This window comes from Mercenaria mercenaria, chromosome 5 (genome assembly GCF_021730395.1).
Source record: "Mercenaria mercenaria strain notata chromosome 5, MADL_Memer_1, whole genome shotgun sequence".
NCBI lineage: Eukaryota > Metazoa > Mollusca > Bivalvia > Venerida > Veneridae > Mercenaria > Mercenaria mercenaria.
The window spans coordinates 57,925,573-57,940,278 of NC_069365.1; the positions used below are offsets into that span (position 1 = coordinate 57,925,573).

At 33.2% G+C, this 14,706-nt stretch overlaps 1 protein-coding gene across 1 annotated transcript; it reads left to right on the forward strand.

Moving 5' to 3' along the window:
• The first annotated feature begins 518 nt into the window (after positions 1 to 518).
• LOC123557322 (torsin-1B-like) lies at positions 519 to 3,318 on the forward strand. Its single transcript, XM_053543680.1, has 3 exons — positions 519 to 1,069; positions 1,942 to 2,204; positions 2,624 to 3,318. The coding sequence occupies exons 1-3, from the start codon at positions 754 to 756 to the stop codon at positions 2,816 to 2,818; spliced, it is 774 nt and encodes a 257-aa protein (XP_053399655.1). The 5' UTR covers positions 519 to 753; the 3' UTR covers positions 2,819 to 3,318.
• The last annotated feature ends 11,388 nt before the right edge of the window (positions 3,319 to 14,706 follow it).

Sequence of the window (14,706 nt, forward strand, 5' to 3'; positions counted from 1 at the left end):
ATTTAGAGTCTAAAATTTAACAATATCGGACATGTTGTTGCAGGTTAGTAATGATTTGCACTGGTTAGAAATTGTTGCTGTAATGCAGGGTAAGAGTTAATGACTGTATAAAACAAATAACCTTTTTGTAAAAACAAAACTTAAAGAAAGGAAACTTAACAAAACAGAAATACCTTAATAAGAAAACTTAACAAAACAGAAATATGTTTGGATGAGCAGATGAATATTTGGTTACGCACACCTGTTCAAGTGTTCAAGTGGTACGCATACAACCAGATTGTGCTGTACTTATAGAGATTATAGATGACGAACGCGTTGTCATTTCACTCAGTGCAACACATGACTCAGAGTGAAGCATTTTCAGCCTTTCCTTCAATCAGCGCCACTCTTACAAAATCTCTCATTATGGCTGAAAATACCGAGAATACCTTACCATGCAATCCGATTGGTACATTATTCAGGCGGCATAAGGTCATACGAGGTCATAAAATCGTGCTTAATACGACACGCCGAAAAAGACTGACACAACTACATTTTCGGAAAGTGTATTTATAACAGGATAAAGTGAAGCTAGGAATCACTTAACTCTTTTAGGAAGGTTCTGAAAACCCGATCTGGAGCTTGAAAGACTTGAACTCGATGTTATCATTAAATGTTTTTATTTTCGGAAACTAGGTCAACCGTGCGATTTCTTATTCAGGCACCTTATGTTTTAAAGCTTTTATCAAGTGAGGGTTAAGATATCGTAACAAAATGGTTAAAATTTGTATCTGTAATACACCGTGGACGCTAACCAGCTTCTGTATGGTGTTTTTATTGTATAGTTTTACATCAATATTTGTGTGCACGCTGTCCTCTGGATTACTTCTCCTGTGGTTGTTTTTGCTTTTAACTAATAACCAGCATGGCAAACTTTGTTTAAGAGAAGGAATTATCGGTTCTTGTTTGAATGCTGCGCTTGCGCTTGCGTTTGGCTCGATTGCAACAGGTTTACAGTATGGATACACTACTACAGCATGTTATTTCAACGAGTGCTGTGATTATAACTGGATATCACCGAATATCACTGGTAACCGTGTTATAATGATCATTTCTATAATGTTTATGTTGTGGGTATTTAATCAATATATACCCATTTCAACTAGATGTATTGGCTTTTAATTCATTAGCCATAATAGTTCACGTGAACCTAAAAGGTGATAGGGCATATATATGCATGGCTGATGCCATTGTATTATTAATACATTTGGCAACAATAACGTTGATATGATGGAAAATGCCGATATTGGTAGACACTATGCTTTCAAATAAATGGACAATTTGAATATGAAAACAATATCCGATACGAAATAACTAGGCTAATACAAAAATGTATGTGCTCTCACTGTCAATGGAAACACTAATATTGGTTTTGTCAATGTACCTAAACTTTTATTTTTAAATTACCATTTTCTATGAGGCCCATGATCAATAAAACACAATAAGGCCTGATAACAAGGCCAATAAGAATTTCCTAACTGCAGTAATATTTGTCATTTTATGGTCATGCATGTACCAGATCCATTAAATAGTGACCTTGCTATAATGTGAAAAATGTGCAGTCTATTGCACATCTAAAACATCAACTGCCAAACTAAAACTTACTGAGAACCCTTTCATCAGATTCTCTATTTGACATTTCATTTTATTTCGAATTTCGAAAGATTTAGATTCTTCCCTGTAATTAAACGACTTTTAATCAACTTTCCAGACCCTATTTTTCTTGCACTAGTTTTATGTCCGCATCTATAAATGTTGATCCCTTCACTTTTCAAAGCATAGGTTACCAAAGCTCAGAGAAAATTTAGCTGTGACAGAATCAAACTAAAGACTAAACCATAAAACTGCGACAGCAGTAGTTTATTAGATTTCAAATTGAACATATATATGTATATTTTTTAGGTCTGGCTTTGCAACTGAATAAGAAACTGTATGGTCAGCATCTTGTTATTGGTCCTGTTGTGAAACACCTAAGGGAACATGTTGAAGGTCACCCGCAAAAAGCAACAGTGTTGTTGCTACACGGACTTCCGGGAACGGGGAAAAACTTCTTGAGTAGAATGGTGGCAGAAAATCTGTATGTTAAAGGAATGGACAGCAAATACGTTCACATTCTGTCAGCAACAACGGACTTTCCTCATGAACATATGCTTCGAGAATACAAAGTAGGTTTATATTAAAGCCTTTATCAACTATTTTCTAAAGCATAAATAGAATAAATGTAGTCTTTTTAAAAGCATAGTTCATATTTCAAGTACGACCTATTTGTCTGATATGATAAAAGTAAAGTTCCTTTACAATGTCATGGCAAATTTTGAGTTTCCATGTTTCAAAGGAAATGTTGAAACAAGAAAATATCTGCACTTAACATTATCATTTCAATGTGACAATTGTTTACACAATTCAAAAGTACCACTACATATTTTGAAGGGCTTTTGTAACTTTGATTAATATATTTATATCACAGGACAAGAATAAACTAAATGTTCTATGAATGATATGTTATCACAATTTGAAGAGAGCATGATAAAGAGACAAAGTACCCTCTCGACACGAATTAATGCACAGTTTCGTTGTTTTACAGGAAAAGCTAAAACTAGAGATTGAAACAGCGGGTAAAGAGTGCCCTAGATCTTTATTCATTGTCGATGAAATGGACAAGTTAATTCCAGGTTTAATTGACATGATCCGTCCCTACATTGACTATTATGATAACGTTGATGGAACAGATTACAGACAATTATTGTTTTTCCTTTTGAGGTACGTACATGTGATATAAAACTTTTTCATGATTTATCTTTTAATCTATTTTGCAAAATCATTTAGTACTTTATCTGTCTGTTTCTAGATGTAACTCAATCATGATACCATATATTTTTAAGCGTCAGAAGTACCAGTGTAGAAGTCGTAAAAATTAATTGTTGTAGCATTAACAGATATGTGGTACTGATTGCATAAAGGGAAACAGAAGAAGCAAACATTACAATATCTTCAATAAAAAAGTGGCTTATACCCAATTATATACCCTTTTACTGTAATCGCTTTATGGCATTGAGTAGAAATAGTTCTAGTAGCAGTGGCAGTAGCAGTTGCAATGTGTAGCAGTTGAATTAGCTTAAATTGACATAATAAGAGAACATGTAGCAGTTAAAATAACAGAATTAGAGAATGTTAAGCAGTTGTAATAGCAGAATAAGAGAATGCGTAGCAGTCGCAATAGCAGAATTAGAGAATGTGTAGCAGTCGCAATAGCAGAATTAGAGATTGTATACAGTTGTAATAGCTGAATTAGAGAATGTGTTGCAGTTAAAATAGCATAATTAGAGAATGTGAAGCAGTTGAAATAGTAGAATTAGAGAATGTGTATACCCAGTTATATACCTTTTTACTGTATCGCTTTATGGCATTGAATAGAAATAGTTTTAGTAGTAGTGGCAGTAGCAGTGGCAAGGTGTAACAGTTGAAACAGCTTAAATTAGCAGAAAATGAGAACAAGTAGCAGTAGCAGAATTAGAGAATGTTATAGCAAAATAAGAGAATATATAACAGTTGAAATAGTAGAATTAGAGAATTTGTGGCAGTTGAAATAGTAGAATTAGAGAATGTGTAGCAATTGTAATAGCAGAATAAGAGAATGTGTAGAAGTTGCAATAGCAGAACTAGAGAATGTGTAGCAGTTGTAATAGCAGAATTGGAGAATTTATAGCAATTGTAATAGCAGAATTAGAGAATGTGTAGCAGTTGTTATAGCAGCATTAGAGAATGTATTGCTGTTGAAATAAAAGAATAAGAGAATGTGTAGTAGTTGTTATAGCCGAATTAGAGAAGGTATAGCAGTTGTAATAGCAGAATTAGAGAATTAGTAGCAGTTGTAATAGCAAAATAAGAGAATGTGTAGCAGTTGAACAAGCAGAGTTAGAGAATGTGTAGCTGTTGAAGTAGCAGAATAATAGAACATGTAGCAGTTGTAATAGCAGAATAAAAGCATGTCTTGCAGCTGAATTAGCAGAATTAGAGCATTTGTTGCAGATGTAATAGCAGAATTAGATAATGTAGTGTAGATGAAATAGCAGAACTACAGAATGTGTAGCAACTGTAATTGCAGAATTGGGGAATGTGTAGTAGTTGTAATAACCGAATTAGAGAATGTGTAGCAGTTTTAATAGCAGAATTAGAGAATGAGAAGCAGTTGTAATAGCAGAATTAGAAAATGTGTGTTCAGTTGTAATAGCTGAATTAGGGAATGTGTAGCAGTTGTAAGTGCAGAATTAGAAAATGTGTAGCAGTTGTAATAGCAGAATTAGAAAATGTGTTGCAGTTGTAATAGCAGAATTAGAGAACGTATAGCAGTTGTTACAGCAAAGTTAAAGAATGTATTAATTGCTGTTGAAATAGCAGAATTAGAGAATGTATTGCTGTTGAAATAGCAGAATAAATGAGTGTTTATCAGTTGTAATAGCAGAATAAGAAAATGTTTAGCAGTTGTAATAGCAGAATCAGAGAATGTGTAGCAGTTGTAATAGCAGAATTAGAAAATGTGTGGCAGTTGTAATAGTAGAATTAAAGAATATGTAGCAGTTGTAGTAGCAGAATTAGAGAATCGGTTGTAGTTGTAATAGCAGAATTAGAAAATGTGTAGCAGTTGTAAGTGCAGAATTAGAAAATGTGTAGCAGTTGTAAGTGCAGAATTAGAAAATGTGTAGCAGTTGTAATAGCAGAATTAGAGAATGTGTAGCAGTTGTAATAGCAGAATTAGAAAATGTGTAGCAGTTGTAATAGTAGAATTAGAGAATGTGTAGCAGTTGTAATAGCAGAATTAGAAAATGTGTGGCAGTTGTAATAGTAGAATTAAAGAATATGTAGCAGTTGTAGTAGCAGAATTAGAGAATCGGTTGTAGTTGTAATAGCAGAATTAGAAAATGTGTAGCAGTTGTAAGTGCAGAATTAGAAAATGTGTAGCAGTTGTAATAGTAGAATTAAAGAATATGTAGCAGTTGTAGTAGCAGAATTAGAGAATGGGTTGTAGTTGTAATAGCAGAATTAGAAAATGTGTAGCAGTTGTAAGTGAAGGATTAGAAAATGTGTAGCAGTTGTAATAGCATAATAAGAGAATGTGTAGCAGTTGTATTAGCAGAATAAGATAATATGTAGCAGTTGTAATAGCAGAATTAGAAAATGTGCGGCAGTTGTAATAGTAAAATTAAAGAATATGTAGCAGTTGTAGTAGCAGAATTAGAGAATGGGTTGTAGTTGTAATAGCAGAATTAGAAAATGTGTAGCAGTTGTAAGTGCAGAATAAGAAAATGTGTTGCAGTTGTAATAGCAGAATAAGAGAATGTGTAGCAGTTGCAGTAGAGAATGTGTAGCAAAGCAGAATTAGAAACATGTTGCAGTTGTAATAGCAGAATTAGAGAATGTGTAGCAGCTGTTACAGCAGAATTAAAGAATGTATTAATTGCTGTTGAAATAGCAGAATTAGAGAATGTATTGCTGTTGAAATAGCAGAATAAATGATTGTTTATTAGTTGTAATAGCAGAATAAGAAGATATGTAGCAGTTGTAATAGCAGAATCAGAGAATGTCACTACTGCTTGCACATGCCATTAAAAGGGTCATGAAATTGGCCTTAATTTTTTCAAACGTTTTTAACATAGTTTTAACAGGTCACCATTAAAATTCACCCATTACTTCTTACTATTTAATGGGATTTTCATGACCATAGTTTTAATGCCATTCATTAAAAAGCCATGAAATAAGTATATTAAAACCCTGGTAAAATATACCTTATTAAAATGACTTTGATGGCCATGAAAAGCTGCTTAAAATAAACCATTAAAATAAGTTAACAGGCTCCTTAAAACTCCGTGAAAATTTTTAATTGGCATGAAATTAATGTGCCATTAAAAATACCCCTTAATTCCACATTAATTAGTAAGAACTAATGGGGCCATTAATTCTTTTAATACTCTGTTAATGCCCGTTAATTATTAAAAAATTGATTAGTAGTCTCATTAAACATGCTACATTCAATTTTAATGGGTTCGTAATATTTTAATGGTATATCAAATTAAGAGCCATGAAAATTTGCCATCAGAATTAGACATCTTAAGATAATCAACTTCATATTTATATTTGCCGTATTGATTTAAACTACGTATTACTACACGTGTAATATTATCTATACATATGTACTGTTTTGTAAAATGCTAGAAGAATATTTCTTTCTTCTTTTTTCTCTCATTATTTTGCAATGTAAACACATGTAACAGCCCTGTACATATTGTCATATTGTATCCTTATTCTGTCATATGTTCATATGAAATGAGAAAAAAATGGATATTGTCTTGTATTGTGTTGTACTGTGAAAGGTTTACAGGTACCGGTTTAATAGATCAAGTGACCATGTGGGTAGTTTTAACTATTCAACATTATAATATTGACAAACATTCTGACCAAGTTGGTACAGACATTAGGCATCAGGTGTATTCAAAAAGCAACTGTTGATGACAATGTCAGCGCACAATGGGCAATCACAGTTTAGCTCTAATTCAGTACTTTGTGCTCAGGTGCATGCACTTAAACAGATAAGAGCAAATGTTTGAGGGATTGCATCACAAGTTCCCCCCTCCCCAATCAAGCGTACCACACTCTTTGATTCATTGGAACGAAGAAGCGATTGATCTGCCCATGCCCAGAATGAATTTAAGTCAGACTGTAAATCTTCACAATCATGTGTACTGTTCACTTCTCTATAAATCTTAGTTTCTACTCAAGGATTGGAAAATAAATATGAAAATCTAAACTGGTCTGATCACATTTTATAATGTAAATTCCTTACCCCACCCATTTTCTTATACATATGCTGATTTTTTGGACAGGAAAAACAAAAAACAGAAAAGTTGCATGCATCAATACATATTTACCTTTACCAAAAAAAATGTAGATTGATGTTATCAAAAAAATTAATATGTTTGCATCCGACTTTCATTGAAATAAATCCGCTTTTTGTAGGAACACAATTTGGCAAACATTTGAAAAAAAATGGCGTAACTGCATCAAGGGGAAATAACTTTATTGCAACTAAATATAACATCATGATATATTATAGATAATGTGTGCATAGTATGTATTTATTGTGATTAAAGTCCATTTTAGAACAATATGGGACTGGAATTATAAGCATTCAATGGGAGTGCAAGCCAAAAACCAAAAAAAAGTAAAATATACGAATCACATTTTACAGAATGAAGAATTTAATGGGCATCACATTGCTGTTAAGGGCCATTAATTTACTCTTAAATGAAATCGTATAGAACCTGAACATTTAATGGGCATTAAATCAAATTTAAGGGCCATGAATAATCCTGTTAAATTCAAAATATACAGAATTTCACTATTTTTTCAAAGCCATTAACTTTTTTAGCTACCAAACTTAATTTTTAATGGCATGATTCATGATTCATGGTCAAAAATGGGTGTTTTAATGGTACTTTAACATGTAACTCATTAATATTGTGAAACCTGTTAAATAAAGTGATGCAAGAATTAATGGGGTTAATTAACGGTTTTTCCTATTTCAATGGGTATTTTACAGGGTTTTAAACCATGTTTAATGGTATGTGCATCCAGTAGTGTGTGTAGCAGTTGTAAGTGCAGAATTACAAAATGTGTAGCAGTTGTAATAGCGGAATAAGAAGATGCGTAGCAGTTGTAATAGCAGAATCAGAGAATGTGTGGTAGTTGTAATAGCAGAAATAGAGAATGTGTTGCGCTTGTAATAGCAGAATTAGAGAATGTGTAGCAGTTGTAATAGCAGAATTAAAGAATGTGCAGCAGTTGTAATAACATAATTAGAGAATGGGTAGCAGTTGTAATAGCAGAATTAGAAAATGTGTTGCAGTTGTAATAGCAGAATAAGAGAATGTGTAACAGTTGTAAAAGCAGAATTAGAGAATGTGTAACAGTTGTTATAGCAGAATTAGAAACATGTTGCAGTTGCAATAGCAGAATTAGAGAATGTCTAGCTGTTGTAACAGCAGAATAAGAGAATGGGTAGCAGCTGTAATAGCAGAATTAGAAAATGTGTAGCAGTTGTAAAAGTAGAATTAGAGAATGGGTAACAGTTGTTATAGCAGAATTAGAAACATGTTGCAATTGTAATAACATAATTAGAGAATGTGTAGCAGTTGTAATAGCAGAATTAGAGAATATGTAACAGTTGTTATAGCAGAATTAAATAATATGTTGCAGTTGCAATAGCAGAATTAGAAAATGTGTTGCAGTTGTAATAGCAGAATCTGAGAATGTGTAGTTGTTGTAATAGCAGAATTAGAGAATGTGTAGCATTTGTGTTTCCTTTCATAGAATTTTTTAAATTCACATATATGATAGAAAATTTGTGCTGAAAACAATGAACAAATAAAAACAATAGGTCACCAGCTTGTTTTTGTGAAAAATTGTTTTGAACACACCCACTGTTGCTGAAACTGACAGCGATTTTTCAACATTTTCATAATTTTCTGCTTTTCTATAAATACCAACCAAAATATACATCCAGGCAGCACAATACGGTTTTTTCTTTTTACAGATTTTATTATATACTTATTTGATATCATAGTCATATTTGTAATACTCTATCCTTACAATAATGGGTAAAAATGAAAAAAAATATTGTTTTATATTTACTTTTGTGAACTTTTTTCAATGAAAAATACCCATAGTGAAGAATATTTTTTTTAAATTTTGAAAAAACTCTTTCATAGAATTTTTTCTTTTTCTTCTTGTGTATAGATAATTGTATTGTGAGCATAAAAATGGCTAAAAATGTATGGGTCACCAGGCTAAATTTTATGTTAAGACCGCTAGAATACAACACCTGTTCGGACGGAAATGGCGCGAACCTGGCCAAATTGATTACATGTATGTCTGCTTAAAGTTTAAAAAAAGTTTTTAAAATTCTTAATTCTTTCTATAATTGAATACTAAATAATCTGAAAGATGATATTGTCTTATCAGTACTAAGTCAATTATCTTACATTATATGAACAACACTGTTTTTGTACTAAAATGCGATGTGAAAACACAACCACAAAAATAGCAAGATACCTGTCAGGCATGATACTTGTCAATACAACATAAACCAGTATCAACATTTGATTACTGATATAACTTACCAAAAATGTTATTTCATTCTAAATTCATCATATTTAAGATTGTCTGTAACATGTTTCAACAAATGTTGACTTCAGTTCAGTTTTCCATAGAAAGTGTAGGCTGCGCAGAAAGATGCGCATAAAAAACTATAGGAATTCCCTTTAAAGCAGGTCCTTATCCAGCCTTTAAGTAAGCCAATTTTACAGCGAGAATAATGTGATTACCATCTGCAATACAAGGAGTAGCCCTAATGTCAAAGTTAAACCAGTTACTGTAGAATGAAATTACATGTTACAAGACAAAAGCTTTCCTGTGAAATCTTAATTCAATAAAAAGATACTTTGAACAACTTTGAGACATTTTAATTTTGTTTTTTCTTTTTTGTTTGTTTGTTGTTTTTGGGTTTTTGTTGTTTTTTTTTTGGCTGAACTTGCACTACTGTAGTCTGTAAAACATGGGTGGCAAATAAAAATGGTAAAACTATCTAGTTTAAAATTTCTGCAATAACTACGACATGATTGAAACAGTTATGATTTATACATTATCATATACTTTGTATGAAAATCAATCATTGCTATGATAAACCTAAGACGCTTATTAACGGTACTATATGTTTCACGTTTATTTTGTCGTAAGTCTAAGTACAAAGATGAATTAGAATATAATAACAATAACAAAAGATGCTTTCTAGAGTAGGAATGAGTTTTGATTACGTGTTTCGGTGCAACAGAAAATAAATTTCTTATCTTACTGTCGATACAGCATGTTCCTAATTGTCTAATGGTACAAGTGAGTGAAAATAATGTTCATATCATTTAAGAGGTTGAGCCATGGAATATATACGGTAATATTACGAAACCTATAATGGTACAAGTTAGGGTTTTAGTTCACTTTTTTGTTGTGAAAGAAATTTGATCCGTGCCATGAGAAACCAACATAGTGGGTTGGCAACCAGCATGGATCCAGACCAGCCTGCGCATCCGCGCAGTCTGGTCAGGATCCATGCTGTTCGCTAATAGTTTCTCTAATTGCTATAGGCTCTGAAAGCGGATGCGCAGGCTGGTCTGGATCCATGCTGGTCGCAAAGCCACTATGTTGGTTTTCTCATGGCACGGCTCATTTCATTTTCAACCTTTTCTGAGGTAGGCAGGTTTACGTTCGTTATCATGGATAACGCGTGTTTAGTTTCGATGACTGATAATGTTTATCCTCGGGAGCTCTAGTTTAGATAATATCACATCCTTTGGATTATATATCTTTATTTGTTATTATATTATTAATGTGAGTTTTCTGACAATATTTTAATGTATTCTTAATTCGGCAGGGTCTACACACGCATGAACACCAGAAACTATAATTCAGTTGAGATTTAGAACAAAATTCTAAACGAATTTATAGAAGAATAGACATTGTGGTTTCTGAGCGATATAATACATGGTATAGTAAAGAAAACTCTACAGTATCAATGACCTGACGCTTTTATTTCATAAAAGTAAAGGTTAACACGCCGAAGCGATACCATCTTGTATTTACTATCTTCTTGTGTGCCGATGTTTTCCATGTAGACATGAACCTAATATAGAATAAAACGTTAAAGGTTCCAGAGAAATATGACTATTGTCTGATAACTAAAATCAGACAGCTCGTTGATTCTATTAAAGTTAAATCTTCGGATATGGTAATGGTTTTGCTCTTTATTTTCATGTATTGTGTTTTCAGAATAGACAGGTGAAAATCTTACATTTGAGAAATTTACAAACACTTGTCTGTTTTGTCTTTAAACACGAGATTCGAAAGATAGTTTAGTACTTGTTTGTTTGTTTTGTTGGGTTTAATATTAAGTCCCACCGACAAAATTATAGGTCATATAGCGGCTATCCAGCTTTAATGTTAGAGAAAGACTCCAGGTGCCCCATCCGTGCATTATTGCATCACGGGCGGGTACCTGGATAGAACCACCGACCTTCCGTAAGCCAGCTGGGTGGCTTCCCTACATGAAGAATTCAACGCCCCGAGTGAGGCTCGAACAAGTACTTGTTTGAGTTTACCATTTACGTTTTCAATAACAGAGTACCTCTCTACTGTCTATTTATTAGTTTGTTTCCTTCTTCAGCGGTAGTTTGAGTGAGGTTTTATATTGTGAATTAACATATCAGTCATTCCCACTTTTCCTAGATCTAAATGATTTAATCTGGACGTATCGGAAATTGGTAGATACACAATTAATCTAGTATCCTAATAAGAGTTGAAAAATATCTTACAGTTGAATTCAATTTCCGTTGTCGTTAATCGATTGTTTGTTGCCCCGGCCTAACTGACCATACTTGATTTTGTTCTACACTTATTGACAGAGCCGTATCGTCAATTTCAAGATTTAGACATGTTTAGATTTTTTCTTTCAAGATGAACTTTAGCACGTTATGTAATTATAATTTTGAAACACTCAGGTATTTTTAAATACAAATTTCTTTGATGGCGTGGACAATATTTTGAATTGATTTGTCATGAGGTAACACGCATGACCGTGCATTGTGACAAACTGAAAAGCTGCTAAGAAGTTTGTCATGTCGACTGCCGTGTATTGGGTTGTTTGTCTTATACGGTGGGATCACTGGGACGACTTGCATTATGCTGTCCATTATCTTTAGTTTCTACCAGCGTTTCCGGTCAAAGTTTATAAACAGGTGTTTATGATCAACAACTGTTGCACATGAATATTTAAACATCTTATATATGGAGACTAAATTCCTATTTAACAATAGTCATAAGTACACAAAGGGGCTCAAATGATAGACCTACAGTCACCTGCCGTTAACACGTGGTTTAAGGTATCATTGAGGAAACTAAACCAAATTTTGATTTCGATTGAAAGTATGCTAAAATCTGCGGATGTTGCTGAGATAATACCTAAGAAAACATACATAATAACACAGTTGAATATATGAAATACAAATGAGAAGATCCAAATACCCTAACTTCGATATGGATGGTAAAAATCTAGCAAGTACACATTTGAAGTTCTGAAGGAATAAGATGTGGCCTCTCAATTCTTTTATTCATTTTGTAATATATTTGTATTTGATATTTTCATTATATATCTATGCCAAGCTATTGGCATGTTTTCCAAATTAATTATTATATATGCACTGTGAACTAATAAGAATATTGCCTTTGTATCAATTGAATCTACATGTCTACAAGAACTCATACATATACTGAAACTGAATAATTTGATTAAACGCCTATTTCTATGCAATGACATATTCGATGGCGTTGTACATAATAATAATAATAATAATGATAATAACTTTATTTAAACAAACAGTCATGGTCGCACCCACTGGCACCAGATCAGAAAGAAAATGCCTCCGTACATGTTATACCCTACCCCTAGGTATTCTATAAGAACCATGGTCGTGAACTGGGAAATATACTAACCCGTTTCAATCGCGCATTTCATACCTAAAACACGCAGTGCGGTAAATGTGTACTATGGATATCAAACGAGTGGTAATTTATCTTCCATTGTGTACCGGTCACATTTTTTCAATACATCTTATCTTAGAAAAACAACGCGTAGTTTATAGTAATTTCAACATTACACAAAAAACTTGCTTGAACTTCCCTGGCGAAGTTCCGTTCTAGATTACAAAACCATTCTGATTGGCTGTTGTGAAAATGTATGTCAATCGTCATTTTATTACACGTGTTCGCTAAAATATGAAAATGCAGCATTAATGTGCAAAATGAATAAAATAAACAGAACAGATGCAGACCAATGTACGATTTCAAATTAAAGATCATATACAAAATGAATTTCATTCATCATTTTGAGTTTTAGTGTAAAATTGTGATTTTTTAAAAATATGTTTTTGTTTGTTTACGTTTCGCCAAACATGTGCGCACTGCCGTGACCTCTAGACCGGATGTTCATTAGGGAAGTTCAAGCAAGTTTTTTCTGTAACGTTGTCGAAAACATAAAATATGTTGATAATCTCAGCAATATGGAATATGTAGATAATGTGACTGGTGCACGATGGAAGATAAAGTTTCGCTTGTTCAATATACTAGGTACCCATTCACCGAACTGCGCGATTAAGTTGAGAAATGTACGATTGAAACGGGCTAGTGCACTTTCCCGACTTTCCCGTTCATGACCATGGTTCTTATAGAATACCTAGGGGTAGGGTATAACACGTACAGCGGCATTTTCTTTCTGATCTGGTGCCAGTGGTCGCACCCAGCCCCCTGAGGCTATTTTACCCCTATTGCCGAATACATGCAGATATAACAATTCCTTTACAATAACTCTATGAAGTTAAGGATTAATCTCCCTTCGACTGTGAAATACAATCTGAATGCCGAATGATAGAAGTTTCTGTACTATGGGTCCAAAACTAAGGAATGAACTGCCGTTAGAACTACGCAAAAGTAAATCACTTGATATATTAAAAAGAAAATCTTAAGACACTATATTTTAGAGACTTCATGGCATTGTTTTACATTTTTTGATAATTGTTTTTATGTTCGACAACATCAGGTGATAGATTTTAAATTTTTTGTAAGTTTTTACATTTCAACACTTATATTTTCATGGTATGTTAAATTGAATGCACTTGCTGGTACAGGCTCTACGGGTAGTGTAGTGTGGTATTTCTTCTTTATTTTTAAATAATAAGTGATGGCACCATTAACCAGGGGGTTTGAACCTCTTTATACAGCCCGTCTGGTACGCGCTGGTTTTCGGCATGCAGATTGTATTCACAGTCGAAGGGAGAATAATCCTAAACTTAATAGAGCTATTGTAAAAGAATAGTTATCTCTGCATGTATTTAGTGCAGAAGTTAGGTACGCATTCAAATTTTGGTGTAAATTTTTCGGTCTTTTCAGACACTTACATCATCTTGATAATTTAATTTAATTACAATTTATGGAAATACTACATGAAAAAAGAAGAATTATGCATGGTCATGAACATTATGATTTCGTTCAACGAGTACTGTGCCTGTAGATATAATATATTCTACTTCCAAATATTCACGAACAGATTTTCTGTATATTTCATAAAGGTTTTATAAAGTGCAGTACATCATCAGCCATAAGGAAATTCTGACAGTTTTGTGTGTCGTATTGGACCGCGCGTCAACGCTACAAAACGAAACTTACAATGCGACAAAAAATCATAGAACGCGACAGGACGAAACATTTTACCCGTTGGCGTGCGCGCCATTAACAAAGATTTCGTTATGGTGGGTTGGCGCGCGCTCTAAGACAAAATGTATTGTTTTATTATATAACGCTGGTGCAGTACTAACCTACTGTCGATGGTGCACACGCCAACACGAAATAAAATGTTTCGTTATTTATAAGCTAACATGACAACAAAATGTATGCTTGTGTTTGTATTAATAATTACCAAAATGACTGATATTCACCAACTTTTTTAGCCATTTTATTATATGAACTTTTAAAAGACTGTCGACGAAATCACATTGTCCTTGGTGGCAAATTTAG

Coding starts and splice junctions, on each gene's coding strand:
- LOC123557322 (XM_053543680.1), top strand. CDS start 754: ATGGTTAAAATTTGTATCTGTAATACACCGTGGACGCTAACCAGCTTC. Junction 1,070..1,941: donor GATATCACCGAATATCACTG/GTAACCGTGTTA, acceptor TATATTTTTTAG/GTCTGGCTTTGCAACTGAAT. Junction 2,205..2,623: donor ATATGCTTCGAGAATACAAA/GTAGGTTTATAT, acceptor GTTGTTTTACAG/GAAAAGCTAAAACTAGAGAT.